The 15797-nt window shown below is 45.3% G+C and overlaps 1 protein-coding gene across 3 annotated transcripts in view; it reads left to right on the top strand.

Annotated features, from left to right (window-relative positions):
- Positions 1–15797, top strand: part of SEL1L3 (SEL1L family member 3) — a 120944-nt gene that overhangs the window by 52028 nt on the left and 53119 nt on the right. For all 3 annotated transcript variants that reach the window (XM_017851862.1, XM_017851877.1, XM_017851867.1), the window contains exons 10-11: positions 7803–8014; positions 10120–10299. In XM_017851862.1, coding sequence (XP_017707351.1) covers positions 7803–8014; positions 10120–10299 — 392 coding nt within the window. The remainder of the gene's footprint in view (positions 1–7802; positions 8015–10119; positions 10300–15797) is intronic.

Here is a 15797-nt window from a genome sequence, read left to right as displayed (position 1 = left end):
AGGGGTTTTGCCATGTTGACCAGGCTGGTCTCGAACTCCTGACCTCAGTTGATCTCCCTGCCTTGGCCTCCCAAAGTGCTAGGATTCCAGTTGTGAGCCCCTGCACTCAACCCTTTGAGATGTATTTGAGGACATCTAAGCTGTACTGTGAAATCAGGAAAGTCAACAGTCATTATGCAGGATGGTAGTTCTGGTAAAGAGGATGCCTACACAGTGGCAAGGGGGGCATCGGAGAAGAGCCATCTGCCTGGGGAGACAGGAGAGATGACGTGAGGAGAGGTATCTAAGTGGGAACATAACAGCTGTTTGCCAGGCAGGCAAACTGAGGAGTGTGGGCGGATGAGGTATGTTCCTTGTTGAGTATGGGGCACAAACACACCATGTGTGGTCATATAGAAGAAGGATCACTTCACTAACATATGGCATAGGCAGCTAACTTATGCCTAGCACTGTTGCAGGCGCTGTCGAGAATTCAAAGTATAAGTTGGATCCTTCCACTTCTTGCACCACCCTTAACAAGCTTGCCAGAGTGAGTGACGGAGACACGTGTAGGATCAAATGGTGAAACTCAAGGCAGAGTAAGATGAGCTTTATTCAGGCGAACCTGTTCCCCAGGTCCATATGGTATCTTTCTGTCCACTAAGTTCTTTCATAGACATTGTGTCACTTTATAAAAGCATTGCATTTTAAATTCCGGTTAAACCAGACTTTCTCCAATATATAAATTACTGCACAAAAATAAATTATACCTCACAGCCATGAAGATGGCTACTATGAAAAAAACAAACAAACAAACAAACAAAAAAAAACAGGGAAAAAAAAAAACTCCTCAAAGACAGGAACAGTATTTAGGGTTTTGGTTTTCTTTTGCTTTTGTTTGCTTGTTTGTTTGTTTTTTAAGACCCTTGCCTCAATAAATATTTGTTGAATAACTGAATGGCGGCAGCCCAAATGAATAAGTGATCTCACCTTAGTACTCAAAACATCTTTGTTGGGTCAACGAATCACTGAAGGAATGAGGAATTTGACTTCCAGGAGACCGAAGTTCAAGGTTTGTGCTAGTCAAGCCGCAGCTCCGATCCAGACTGCTAAGAGATCTATGGGCTTACTCTGCTTCTTTCTACATTTCCCTCATTTCTCCTACTCTCTCTCAGCCTGTTTCCTCTGAGGAGCGACTGCTCTTTCTCGGTAGACACTTCTGTAAACATCGTTCTGTTTCTCAGGTCTACCAGGACGCTGTTTGCCAGCTTTCTGCTGTCAACAGCAGTAGACCAGAATCCTGCTCAGGTCTGTGCACACTCATTTACAAAAGAATTCCAGAAATGTAGCCGTCATAGTTCTTGCTTTCATACCATCTGTAATCTAGTTGCTGAGATATACAGGTTCCAAGATGTAAAGCAGCCCCGGGGTACCTGCAAACCCAGTTCAGGACCCGTGTACTGGGTGCATCCCAGCATGGTGCCAGGCCCTGGGGCGACCACAATGAAAATCGTGGACCAGCCCACACACAACTCTGTGCCAGGTGCCAGGGGGTGCAGAGGAGGGAGGCTCATTGAGAGTTGACAGCTGATGGGCTAACCTGGTATAAGATGCAGCTGTTCCCACTGGTGTTTTCCGCTCTGATGTATAACAGGACACGTTCCTCGCCTGCCGGAGCGGGCACGCCTTTGAATTAAACATGGCGGGGCTACTCGGGGCCCCCAACTGCAGCGCATATAGATGTGGCTGAGTCCCCTTGCTGCCTCGGGCATTCCAGGGCCTCTGCTCTGCATCCTGATTTTCTTGCTTGGCACAGGGATTCTCCTGTGCTGCTGTGACTTGTAGTTCACCACCGTCTAGACTCTTGGGTGGCATCCAACACGAGACCCCACGTTCAGGACTCTGGAGGAGGGGACTCTGATTGGTCAAACTCTATGTTGTTTCCTGGGGAACCTCCAATTCTCTAGGAAAATGGCTCCTGCCAGAGCATAGAAATTGCCCCATTAGCATTTGGGTTTTTTCTAATGCTAGTGCGGTGGTGTTTTAGTATGCGTGTTTTTTCATTATTTGAGAGTTGTGCTGGCCATTTCCTTCTTTTACTTTCCTGTCACACCTTGCCTGTCAAAACCGAGCCGTTTGAATTCAAAAACCCTTTGAATGGGGCCCTGGCATCCAGAGAAGAGAGGCGATGAGGACTGGACTGGTGAGAGGCTGCAGGGATGGCAGTGGCAGGCCAGGCTCTTAGTTGTGGCGGGGAGCAGTGAGGAAGGACACAAAGGCACTGAACAGGTGACATGAAGGTAGAGAGGGGAGGGGGGAACTGGGCAGCATGCCCCCAGGGACATCTGCCCCATGGCCAGGCCTATTTATTCCTTTCCTGCCTTTCATCTGCACTGGGCACCTCTGACCAAGGGAGTTGGTGCCTGTGGCTAAAGGAAGTCCAAGGTCTGCCAACAAATGGTTCTCTGAGATGGGGCCAGGTCCAAGGTTGGGCTCGGCTCCCTGGGCTGACACCATCTGCACCCCTTCAGGACCACTGCCTGCCCCTTGCCCCCAGGCTCTGGAGTGCTGAGTGTGGGGGCAGAGGTGTCCCCACACAATACGCCAAGGAGTGACTGGCTGCACTAGCGAAGCTCTGCTTTGCTTTTGACTTTATTTTTGCCAACAATTGCGATGTTTATTTGGAGACCTTAAAATGCAGAGAGTGGAGATGTTAGAAATACAATTATGCTACATAATAACATCGGGATACCGTTTCCTTTTAAGAGCTGTGTTCCCTGTTGTTTGTTGAAGAACCATCATCTTTATTATCTTTTTTAAAAAAGCATACATTATAGTTTTTTTAAAAAAAATACACAGAGACACCAAGAAAACAAACAATGGGCTGTGCTTTTCTTGGTCGGAGAATAACAGCTCTGAAAGGAGAGAGAGACAGAGAAAGAGAGAGAGAGAGGGAGGAAGGAGGGAAGGAAAGGAAGAAGACAGAGAGGAAAATGACATGTGTAAAATCAGAAAGTTTATAAGGGGTCGGTAGCAGAGGCTTATACCTGTAATTCCAGCCCTTTGGGAGGCCAGTGCAGGAGGATCACTTGAGACCAGGAGTTCAAGACCAGCCTGAGTAACATAGTGAAACCCTGTCTCTATTTAAAAAAAATAAAAAAATAAAAAAAAGACTGGGCGCTGTAGTTCATGCCTGTAATCCCAGCACTTTGGTAGGCAGAGGTAGGTGGATTGCTTGAGGCCAGGAGTTCGAGACCAGCCTGGCCAACATGGCAAAACCCTGTCTCTACCAAAAAAAAAAAAAAAAAAAAAAAAAAATTAGCCAGGTGGTTGGTGTGCAATCCGTTAATCCCAGCTACTTTGGAAGCTGAGGCAGGAGAACGCTTGAACCCGGGAGGTGGAATTGCAGTGAGCAAGATCATGCCAGTGCACTCCAGTCTGGTTGACAGAGCAAGATTCTGTCTCAACAAAATAAATATAAAAAAGAAGAAGAAAGAAAATTACACAGTTATAGAAAGATACAATAGGGCTTTTTTTTTTTTTTTTTTTTTTGAGGACGAGTCTCACTCTTCACCTAGCTGGAGTGCAGTGGCACGTATCTATGCTCACTGCAAGCCCACCCCCACGTTCACCACCATTCTCCTGCCTCAGCCCCCCGAGTAGCTGGACACAGGCACTTGCCACTACCCCTGCTAAATTTTTTTGTATTTTAATAGAGATGGGGTTTCACCGTGTAACCAGGATGGTCTGGATTTCCTGACCTCGTATCCCCCGCCCTCAGCCTCCCAAAGTGCGTGGGATTAGAGGCGTGAGCCACCGCGCCCGGCCCAAATAGGCTTTTTTTGAAAGAGAAAAATAAAATAGCCCGTGAGCCCAATAAGGATCTCCAGGTCAGAGTGCAAACCAGTCAACTTGGTGTAGATCATTCCTTTTAATAGTTAAGTGACATTTTCTCCTTTCCTTTTTTTCCCCTTTCAAACTTCTACTTTGGATGCATTACACCTTTCAGAAGCTTGAAACTAAAAATGACTTTCCTACTGATGTCTCCATTCCTCTCCCAAGGAATGAGGTGCCTTTCTCCTCCTGAATTCTCAAACAGACACTAATCCCAGCTCCGGGGCCTTCAGCAAGTGGCTACCTTCTCATATTCCGCTTTTTGTCTCTTCTAAAGATGAGCACACAAATGGTGACCTTATGGTATTACTGTGAAAAAGGGAAAAAAAAAGCAAAATAAACAATTCTGGGCTACATGGAAAATAGTAAGGGGTAATGAATGGTGGTGGTGGCTTTTGTTTCTTAGCTTTGGGTGCTGAAAGAAAGAAAATGGGAAAACAGCTTCTTCTATTTTGTTTGTTTCTTCATTAAACCATTAATCTCCATAAACAAGGCCTGTTTTTAGTTACAGATTGACTAGGAAAAAATGCATATGCTAAGCCAGATGGGTGAAATTAACAGTTTCATTAAACTGACTTTAAAATAACCAGTTACACAATATCACCCAAGACATTATGCCTTTGCTTTTGAGCAACAGTTGGAATTCAAAGTTTACCAAATGTGCAAAATGAGCAGTTTTACCTTAGGATTATTATTTTTTATTGTATTTACTACTGCAGACAATTATTTAGATTCTTTTTCAGAGAAAATACTGTTTGGTTATATTTCAGGGGCAGTTTTGCATTTCATGTGCAGAAGAAATAACATAGCCCTTTCAAACTGCCTGTGTTTCGATCTGCAGTTTTTTTGTGCTAAAGATTTGAGCTTTTCGAAGGATTCCCTTTTTGCTCCTTATTCTCCAGCAATCTCAGCTACCTGGGCACTCCTGCTAATGATTTCTGAGGTTCTGTGCCAGCGGTCGGCAGGGCAAGTGTTTCATTCGAAGCTTCATTTGGTTTGGAGTCTCTTCCTCCTCTGAGCCTACAAAGAGCGGGTCCATGGGTACTCTGGCAAACTCGTCATCTTAGTTAGGCATTTGGCAGAGTAGGTGAGGCAGGGATGAATTGTTAACAAATGTTAATGTTGCTTTGCTGGGAATGTGCAGAGGGGCATCCAAGATGAGCACATAGTTAAAAGTAAACACATGAATAAGTGGCAGTGGAATTTATTTTGCAACTCTGAGTTCTACAGTGTCTACTGAATTCAGTGTATTCCAGGTTCTTATCACAGCTAAAGACTGGGTAGAACAGACTTCTCTCAACTATGCAAAGGGAAAAGCCAAGACAAGATTCCTCAGGCTGCTGGTGAAAAAGGGTGTTATCATGCAGATGTCATCCTAACAGATTAGCAGAGGGAAATGGAAATGTTCGAGGATGTTCAATGCCATGTTGTTGGTTATAGCAAAACCGCTGGAAACAACCCAGGAGTCTAAAAATAGAGGCCTGGTAGGGAAAATGGTACAGCTATGGAATGCAATACTACTGAAGCATTAGAAAAAATGAGCTTCTGATAGCCCCAGAGAGTTATTCATAATGTGTAGTTAATTTAAAAAAGAAAGTCGAGAGTCAGAATCTACAATGGCATAATACGCCATTTTGGTAAAGAAAATGTGTATGTAGATATGTAAATAGATGTGGATATGAATTATTGTATATACGAAGGAAAAGTCCCAAAGCCTACATACCAAGCTTTTAATAGTTTTAATCTTCATTATTAAAGAAAGATTGAGGGAGAGGGGATTTCTGTTTTATTTTATACAAATCTGCATTGTTTGATTTTTTTTTTTTTTTTTTTTAACAAGAAGCTGTTATTTCTCTGGGGAGTTTTAAAAAAATACAGAAAAAGGAACAAACTCCATTCGTTCAGTAAAGTGAATTTTTTCAGCACCTACTGTGCCAGGTACTTGGGATCAAAAAAGCAAAAGCAGAGCCAGGAGGTAGGCAGGAAGGAGTTCCAGGAGCCAGTAGCTAGAGGATGCCTTAGGGCTGGTGGAGGTGGTGGCTGCATCATTCCCCACAGCTCAGGGTCTGCAAGCACAGGCACAGTGTCCCCCTCTCAGGGACACCCAACCCACCCATGTGTCCCCAGGCACCAGTACCCACTCATTAACAACATGTCAGCATTCCCAGTATCATCTGTGGGTCCTTCTGATCTCGACTTCCATTTTTAGCGCGGACCTCTGCAAGGAAATCGCCCTTACATAGACCCACCCCCAACCTTCCCACATTGGAGACTCTTCTCTGTTCAATCCTGATGAAGGACTGATAAGAGTGAGTCTCTCTCATTACCTCCTGAGCTTTAAAAAAAATAACATTTTGATTTTTGATGGAATGAAGAAAGGAAGAAAATGTTGGACATAGTTTTAGGCAGGTGAAATTTTAGTCAAGTTGACATTTAACTTAACATTTAAATCAACATTATTTACATGTACATTTACATTTAACTAACATCCTAAGTTAAATGTAAGTCTTCAGTTAAAAGTTAAGTCTTAAGTTAAATGTAAATAGTATCTTTGTAATCCTATATGGCCTTTTGTAACATAGCATCTAGCATAGTGCTTTGCACATAATAGAAAGTAAACATTCGTTGGCTGAATTAACAAGAGATAGGAATAATGAAGATAGACTTTAGAAGACTCTAACAGGACATCTAGGGCCATAAAACTTGCTTGTTTGGGCTTAAGTGATGATCAGCTTATAGATTCATGGGAGAATTATGTAAAAGGAAGCATCATATAGCAGTTGTGTAAACAAGTCTCTATCCACGTGGTAAGGTACCTATTAAGGCAACTGACTGACTGTTCATTGAGGGTATGTGCATCAGGGTGACTGTGAACTCTGGCTTTAGTGACCTTCAAAGTGGGTCTCACAGATTGGCTCTGCCTCTTGCCAGCCTTTGTAACGTTAGACAAGTTATTCTTCTCCCGGCCTCAGTCTCTTCATGTGAAAAATGGGGATGCTGGAAATAGTACCGACCTTATAAAAGTGTACCAATTAGGCCGGGCGCGGTGGCTCAAGCCTGTAATCCCAGCACTTTGGGAGGCCGAGACAGGCGGATCACGAGGTCAGGAGATCGTAGACCATCCTGGCTAACACTGTGAAACCCCGTCTCTACTAAAAAATACAAAAAACCTAGCCGGGCGGGTGGCGGGCGCCTGTAGTCCCAGCTACTCCGGAGCTGAGGCAGGAGAATGGCGGGAACCCGGGAGGCGGAGCTTGCAGTGAGCTGACATCCGGCCAACTGCACTCCAGCCTGGGCGACAGAGCGAGACTCCGTCTCAAAAAAAAAAAAAAAAAAAAAAAAAAAGAAAAAAAAAAAAAGTTACAATTAAATGCATAATTTACATAAGACACTTACCCAGTACTTGGGCCTGCTGGTAAGCCTCTCAATAAAGTTGACACATATTCTTTTATTTGGAGACCCATGAGAAAACTGGGGACAAAAGATGTCCAGAAAGCATCCAAAATAAGATTCTTTTACTCAACTTTTTAGAGCAGTGCCTAGGAACTGTTTGTGAGATAAAACACAATCTTCTTTAGGGAGTCTTAGAGGGGGAAAAAGTCTCTCTGGAAGTTTCAGTGGTCCTGGTTTGGTGATGAGTTACACTGAGGAAATTACTCTCTTGAGGCAATTTCTGAGCTACATACAGCACATCATTTCCCCAGGATACCAGGCTGTCATTTAGTGCCAAAGAAAAGCTATTTACAGAATGACACCATGGCATCCCCAAAGGGTTTAATTTACCTCCCTAGAAGGTGGCATATTTTGAGGCACTGCGGGACCGACCATATCAATAACTCAGGTGCTTTAATTGGCTTTTCCTCTTTTTCTAAAGCCATGTCGATCCCATGGTAATTAATTGTGTGTGCTCTGAATTGTGTTATTTACAGTGCCAAGGAACCAAAATGAATCTGTATTAGAAATCGGTGGGAAGATATTTGAGAAGGCTGTAAAGAGACTCTCTAGCGTTGATGGTCTTCACCAAATTAGCTCTGTCATCCCCTTTCTGATGGATTCCAGCTGCTGTGGATACCATAAAGCATCCTACTACCTCGCAGTCTTTTATGAGACTGGATTAAATGTTCCTCGGGATCAGCTGCAGGTAGAGTATTTCATTGCTCCATTAACATCAGTCACCTGCGTTATATTTGCAGCGCAATGCGCTCATGCCCCTGGTAGAACTGGACATGTTGCAGCTCCTTGGAGTCCTTTAAAAATCTTTACACTCAAGATAAAGGCCCTGGGGCTGTGTTAAATACAGGATCCTTTCCTTTCAGTGAACGAAAAAGGGCACTTCATCCATTTCTAGACAAGGCCTTGGGGGGATGATTGGTGTACCAGCTAAGGAACAGTGTCAGGGCTTGCCAGAACCCCAGTTCTTCAAGAACAGGTGCTTCTTACCAAATTCTTTTAATTACTCTGGCTGGGAGACTGTTATCCATTATCCCACATCACTTTTCAGCTAAGTGAAGTCACTTGGACCTTGAAGCAAAGTATTGCTGCATCCAGCAGTCTGTCATCAAAATAAACGCCATACCAGACGGCTTCATTTCTGCTTTTGAATCCAAATTTATTATGCAACTTGCCTAACATTTAGAATTACATTTTCATAGTGCATTAGTCAGGGTTCTCCAGTGAAACAGAACCAATGGGATTAGATGTATATAGGAAGAGGTTTCTTACGAAGAATTGGCTCATGCAGTTATGGAGGCTGAGAAGTCCCACGGTCTGCCGTCTGAAAGCTGAGGGCCAGGAAAGCCAGTAGTGTAATTCCAGTCTAAGCCTGAAGGCCTGAGAATCAGGAGAGATGATGCCATAAATTCCAGTCCGAGGGCAGGAAAAAAAAAAAAAAGAAACAAAACAAAAAACACATGATGTCTTCCTGCCTCAAGTAGGCAGGCAGGCAGCAGAGAGCAAAAAGGGACCAATTTCTCTTTCCTCTGCCTTTTTGTCCTATGGAGGCCCTCAAGAGATTGGATGATGCCCACTCACAGTGGAGAGGGCTGTCTGCGTAGCTCACCTCACCAGTTCAAATATTCATCTCATCCGGAAACACTCTCGCAGACACATGCAGAAATGATGTTTCCTCTGGGTACCCGATGGCACAGTCGAGTTGACACACAAAATGAACCATCGCAATAAGTACTGCTAAATGTTCCCTGATTGCTTTTCGTTTTCAGATTTGCATAGGTGATTGTGTGTCTGTGGTTAGGGAGGCTCAGACTGTTGAGAGGTGCCCAAATGGTTCCATGTTCCCTTCCAGTGATTTGCTTATGATACCTCTGGCTTACAGATGCTCCGGAATCACAGCATGTTTTCCTGAGCCCCAGAAGCAGTCCCCACAAGGCTGGAATAACAAGAACAGTCTAGTCCCATCTCTGCCACCAAGTGGCTGGTTGACCATGGACAATCGACTTCCCCTTTCTGGGCCCCTCTTTTCCCAACTATGAAATGAGGTGGTCAGACCAGTCAATCTCCAGAGACCCTTCCAGCACAAACATTCTGAGAGTGTGAGGATGGGACATGGGCCTGCCATCCAGACCCTGTGTTCATCGATGACGTCGCTGAAACAGAACAGGGGACGTAGGACGGTTGGTTGGTGCCCAAAAAAGTGCTGCAGTAGAAGTCACGAGAGATCCCCGTTTGTACCAGGAAGAGGCAAAAGTCAGGGCGTTTTAAGCTGTTTGACATTAGGAAGGGCAGCTAGCTGGAAATTTGTAAACCAATAGAAAGCTGGATTGGCTTTTTTCCTAAAGATTCATTTCATTTTATTATTTTTTTAAAAAGGCAAGTTAAATCCCAGCACTTTGAGAGACCGAGGCAGGTGGATCATGAGGTCAGGAGATCGAGACCATCCTGACTAACACGGTGAAACCCTGTCTCTACTAAAAATACAAAAAATTAGCTGGGCATGGTGGTGTGCGCCTGTAGTTTCAGCTACTCGGGAGGCTGAGGCAGGAGAATGGCGTGAACCCAGGAGGCGGAGCTGGCAGTGAGCCGAGACTGCACCACTGCACTCCAGCCTGGGCAACAGAGCGATACTCTGTCTCAAAAAAAAAAAAAAAAAAAAAAAAAAAAAGGCAAGTTAACATATTTCTGGAATGGCTAGGATTGTATATAGGAATTGGGCCTGATAACCTCTCAGTGTTGGGATTTTATGACCCTATCTACAATCTCATGAGCACTTTGTAAATTTCTTCCTAACAGGGCATGTTGTATAGTTTGGTTGGAGGCCAGGGGAGTGAGAGGCTGTCGTCAATGAATCTTGGGTATAAACACTACCAGGGTATTGACAACTACCCCCTGGACTGGGAACTGTCATATGCCTACTACAGCAATATTGCCACCAAGACACCCCTTGACCAGCACACGCTGCAAGGAGATCAGGTATGAGAGAGAAAAAAGGTTGGGAATGGTTATGGGCCTGTTTACCTGCTTTCATGGAGTGTCTGCACCTGTGGCTGCTTTCGTCGTTGGCCTTCAGAGGATGAACATAATCGAATGGAGAGAGGAGCTTTCTTGCGCTCTCCAATTCCTATTTCCTGGCTGTGTTCTCAGGATGAATGCAGGGGCAGCCCTACATTTATGCATGAAAAGCTTTTCATTCTTGAGAGGACTGGTATGTGAAGAGTCCATTTGGCCTTGGGCAGATTTTGATTTTGTAAAAAAGAAACGTAGGCGTCTTGTCTTTGTGCCAATACCGTATGAGATGCTGAGGTCTGGAGATGTTAGGTGGGATTGGGTCAAACTGAGTGGAGGCAGGAAGCTGTAAGGGCTCTTTTCAATGTGTGATGAGCAAGCAATGTCTACAATGGAGACAGGCAAGCTTCTTACCCAGCTATGTTCCCCCTGCTGGGTGCTTGAGAAATGTCTGGCCCCATGCTGTGAGCCTTGCTACCCCAGTGCTCCCAGGTGACTGACAACAGGATGTGATGATTGAAGACTCCACCCTATCCCAGATGAAGGACTAGATGAGGGACACTAACTCTAGCCCCCAGTTTTGCAGGCTCTCAAATATTATTGATTCATTGGACAAAACAATCAGTGACTCGCCTCTCCCAAAAGACCATAATGTATTACATTAGACCAACTGATGGTTTGTTTCCAGACTTCTTTCGGAGGACAGGGAATAATAGGGTCCAACTAAAAGGTGATAACGTAAGAATAAAAGAAAGCTGCCCTTTGATACAGATCTGCATCAAATAGTGGTAGACAATGAACTAGTTGCTTCTTATAAGTAGTTGTGTGGTTTTTTTTTTTTTTTTTTTTTTTTGAGACAGAGTCTCGTTCTATCCCCCAGGCTGGAATGCAGTGGTACGATCTCAGCTCAGTGCAACCTCCATCTCCGGGGTTCAAGTGATTCTCATGCCTCAGCCTCCCGAGTGGCTGGGATTATAGGCTTGTGCCACCACGCCTGGCTAATTTTTTGTATTTTCCGTAGAGACAGGGTTTCACCATGTTGGCCAGGCTGGTCTTGAACTCCTGACCTCAGGTGATCCACATGCCTCAGCCTCCCAGAGTGCTGGGATTACAGGCGTGAGCCATCATGCCTGGCGAGTGCCATAAACTCATGATTTGCCCCTGCTTAGTGAGCAGCTCTGAGAGAGAGGCCTAGCCAGGTTAGGATTGTTGAATTTTAGGCTGAGTGGCTGACTGGGAAGCAGACCACTGGTCCCCAGCTCTGCCCCTGGATTGGGCTCAGAAATCCTCAATGCAGAAAATGCAAGCTTTGATGTTTGGAAATGGTTGGTTTCTGGAAAAGAAATCTAGAGTGGCTACTGGGTGGTTATGAAGTAAATGACTTGAAGATATATGCTGTCAGTAAATATTGAACATGAGTCAAGCTATAAAACACCAAAAGGCTGTCTATATAGGCATTCTAATTCCTTCAGAAAATAATGATTCCTTCTGAACAAACTTACACACCCTTATAATATATACATGTATTTTCTGTCTGTATAATTTAACCTCAATTTACAGGAATAGATTTATTAATTGGTGAAGTTTTTTTTAAAAAAAGAATTGTTCTAAAAAAATTTGCACAAAGTCAAGCCAAAAAAAATTGCTTTTTTTTTTTTTAACTAAGCCTGGATGTGTTAATAATGTTCTACATGTGTATACTTTTAAGAATTCAAATTCAGCATAAATTAGCAAACAGGAAATGGTATGTTGCTAACAAGCTCCTTTTCTTTTGAAGATTTGGCATGTGAAATGTTATGATTACGAAAGAAAACGTTTAATTGGTCAGAACCAGAGGAGATGAATAGAAAAGATCCGTCTTGCAGCTGAAAAGTCGCCTGATTAAGAATCACAGATAGGAATTATACAGTTAGAAGAGTTGTGTCATAGCTCATTTTCTTAAGAATGTGTAATTAATGGCTTCTGAAGAATTTAAACCGGTGTCGTACGTTGATTTAAATGTCCTTTTGTTGAGAAATCTATTAATTCACCAGCGTAATATAGTAAATGAGAAGACAGAGAAAGCCAGACCTCTAATTAACAAACCAAGGACCCATCAATAACTGCTTTCTTGGTTCTTGCTTCATTCTCTCTTTTATGTAACTCGTGGTTCACATCATTTCATCTTTATTAGCGCTCTCCCTTCACATCACTTTCTTTATGGTTTAGTAGGACTCTGCTTCAGGCTAGATAGAAAGAAGACAGCTAGTGCTTCTGTTTGTTTCTGCGGCTTAATTACAAATGATTAGTCCTCACATTCTGCCCCCTCCTCAAAAGCTGCTCTTCCTCAAGGTTTGGTTGCCAGTCTTCTGTTCTCTCTCTGCATTTTCTGGACGAGATCTCATCTACACCTTTGGTTTCAGCTACCCTCCACATATGATCATTCTCAGACCTTAATCTCCGGCTGTTTTCTTGCAAATCCCCATCTGCCGTCATTGTTACATACTGCAAAAGAAACACATCCCTCCTCATCTCCATTCCCTGCAAACACCTCAGCAGATGGCACCGTTGTTCATGCTAGAACCTGGGGAGTCATCTTGGATCCGCCATCATCCCACTAGTCAACAACCCCCAACAGCTTTCCATGCCGCTTTTTCTCTCCTCCCCACGTGCAGCCCTGCTGCTGCCTGAATTTGTTGCTCATCACCTCCCCTCTGAGCTCCCACAACAGCGGATGGGCTGAATTGTGTCCTGCCAAAATCCGTATGTTGAGGTTCCAATTCCCAGTACCTCAAAATGGAACCATACTCGGAAATCAGATCTCTAAAGAGTTGATTAAGTTAAAATGAGGCTGTTAGGGTGGACCTCTAATCCAGTAGGACTGATGTCCCTATAAAAAGAGATTAGAGGCCAGGTATGGTGGGCCACCCCTGTAATCCCAGCACTTTGGGAGGACGAGGCTGGCAGATCACTTGAGGCCAGGAGTTTAAGACCAGTCTGGGCAACATAGTGAAACCCCATCTCTACTAAAAATACAAAAACTAGTCAGGCATGGTGGTGTGCATCTGTCATCCCAGCTACTCAGGAGGCTGAGGCACGAGAGTCGCTTAAACCCAGGAGGCGGAGGCTGTAGTGAGCCAACATCATGCCACTGCACTCCAGCCTGGGCAAGACTCTGTCTCAAACAACAACAAGGTGAGATGAGGACATAGGCAACACAGAGGGATGACCACGTGAGGATGCAGAAAATGACGGCCATCTGCAAGCCAAGGAAGGGGGTCTCAGAAGAAACCAAGCCTTCCAACACCTTCATCAGGAACTTCCAGCCTCTAGGACTATGGGAAAATTTCTAAGTCACCCAGGCTGTAGATCTTTGTTATGGCAGCCCTAGCAGATGGAGAGCTCTCCTCCCCGGTCTTTCTTTCTTTCTTTCTTTTTTTTTTTTTGAGACAAAGTCTCACTCTATCACCCAGGCTGGAGTGCAGTGGCACGATCTCGGCTCACTGCAACCTCCGCCTCCTGGATTCAAGGGATCCTCCTGCCTCAGGCTCCGGAGTAGCTGGGACTACAGGCATGTGTCACCATGCCCAACTAATTTTTGTATTTTTAGCAAAGATGGGGTTTCACCATGTTGGCCAGCTGGTCTTGATTTCCTGACCTCAGGTGATCCACCCACCTTGGCCTCCCAAAGTGCTGGGATTACAGGTGTGAGCCACCTCCCCCCAGCCGTCCTGGTCTTTCTGTCACCAGCCTTCCCATCCTCTCCCTCAGGCCAAGTGCACCACCGCCGCACACTGGAATCACCTGGGGGCTTACAGAACATCTCTGCACGGAATCCACCATGGAAAGTCTCATGAAAGTGACGTGCGGCGTAGCCTAGGCACATGCATGTGATATGTGGATACATGTATGTGTATATTTTAAAATAAGCCTACTGGTCAGCAGGCTTTAACTCTGCAGTGTCAGAGGTGAACTTCTGAGCTGCCCATTCTAGAGATGTTGATTTTATAAAATGGCAACAACAACAACAACAAAATACAATCCTCAGGGGATTGTACCCTGCAGTCAGGGTTGAGAAGTACTCACCCAGAAGAGTAAGTCTAACTCATCGGGTGCCATATGAGGCGTTCTTTGATCTGGTTCCTTGCTACCTCCCCAACCAAACTCGCAACACCAAACTTTTGGCCAGGCCTGGCTGTTCCCACCTCCTGACCTTGCCTGTCTGCTCACTGGTTTGCTTGCTCCATGCCCCTCCCCCTTTCCCTCTGACTCTTCCCACTTCAATTCTTGCTGAGATGTCACCCCCTCTGGAATCCTTCCTGGGACTCTCCTTGCTGTGCCACCGTCACACCTAGGCACATCTCTCGCATTGCTCCCACGCTGGGTGTTGTGTGCAGGGGGACAGAGCTGGCTCCCAAGTAGGCTGTGAGCTGCCCGAGACAGGGACGTCATCTGTTCACCTCTGTGTCCCAGGGCCCAGCACTGTGCCTGACACATAGTTGGTGCTCAGTGTTTACTGATGGAAAGATGGCTAGAAGTGGGTGCAGAGGTCACCCAGTGATGAGCAGAAAGTCACTGCAGTGTCTTCATGCTGGTGCTTTTCGAGGGGACCCGTGTTTCGTTGTTGACAGCAGGTACTCAGAGCCCTTGCCACGAGCCCCTGCCTCTCCTGCATGCGGCACCACCATCGTATGTGACACCCATATTTGGGGAATCTTGGCTGTTTGCTTCCCTGACTCTCCACCCTTACAGCTGATATTTCTCCTTGTGACTTACGAATCCCTAAAGTGTTAAATTTCTACAAAGAAAACACACGCACTATTGGGAGCCGAACATTATAGCTGATTTTAAACAGGCTAGGAGGCAGATTCCTCGTGGTGGTCCTGCCAGGCCCTGAGGTGGGAGGTTGAAGTGCAGGCTCCGCAACTGCCTGTTCCTCCAGCTGAGCCTGCTCCTGAGTTCCCAGGGGTGCTGGCGGAACTGTTCTATTCCACAACTTCGGGGAAGGCAGAGGCTTCTGGAAAACGTGGGGCTGCTGAGAGGCTTTGCTCCCCAGCTGCAAAAACTAGAGGGATTTTTTTTTGGTCTTTCTTTCTTCCTTCTTTTCTCTCTCTCCCTCTCTCGTCCTCACCTGCCCTCCTTCTCTTTCTTTCTTTCCCACCTCCTTTCTTTCTTCTATTCCTTTCTCTTTCTCCTCCCTCTCCTCTTTCTCTCTCCACTACTTGTCTATTCCCCTGTCTTTCCCTCTCTTCCTCTCTCTTTCCTCTTCCTACCCCCTCTTCTCTCTCCCTCTTTCTTCTTTCTCTCATTGCCTTCTTCTCCTCCTCCTCCTCCTCCTCCTTCTTCTCCTCCTCCTTCTCCTCCTTCTCCTTCTCCTCCTTCTCCTCCTCCTCCTTCTCCTCCTTCTTCTCCTCCTTCTCCTCCTTCTCCTCCTCCTCCTTCTTCTCCTTCTTCTCCTCCTTCTCCTCCTTCTCCTCCTCCTCCTC

The sequence above is a fragment of the Rhinopithecus bieti genome, unplaced genomic scaffold (genome assembly GCF_001698545.2).
Source record: "Rhinopithecus bieti isolate Rb0 unplaced genomic scaffold, ASM169854v2 scaffold_2294, whole genome shotgun sequence".
NCBI classification, from domain to species: domain Eukaryota; kingdom Metazoa; phylum Chordata; class Mammalia; order Primates; family Cercopithecidae; genus Rhinopithecus; species Rhinopithecus bieti.
The sequence above is the reverse complement of the archived record's forward strand: the minus strand, read 5'-3'. Positions and strand labels throughout refer to the sequence as shown.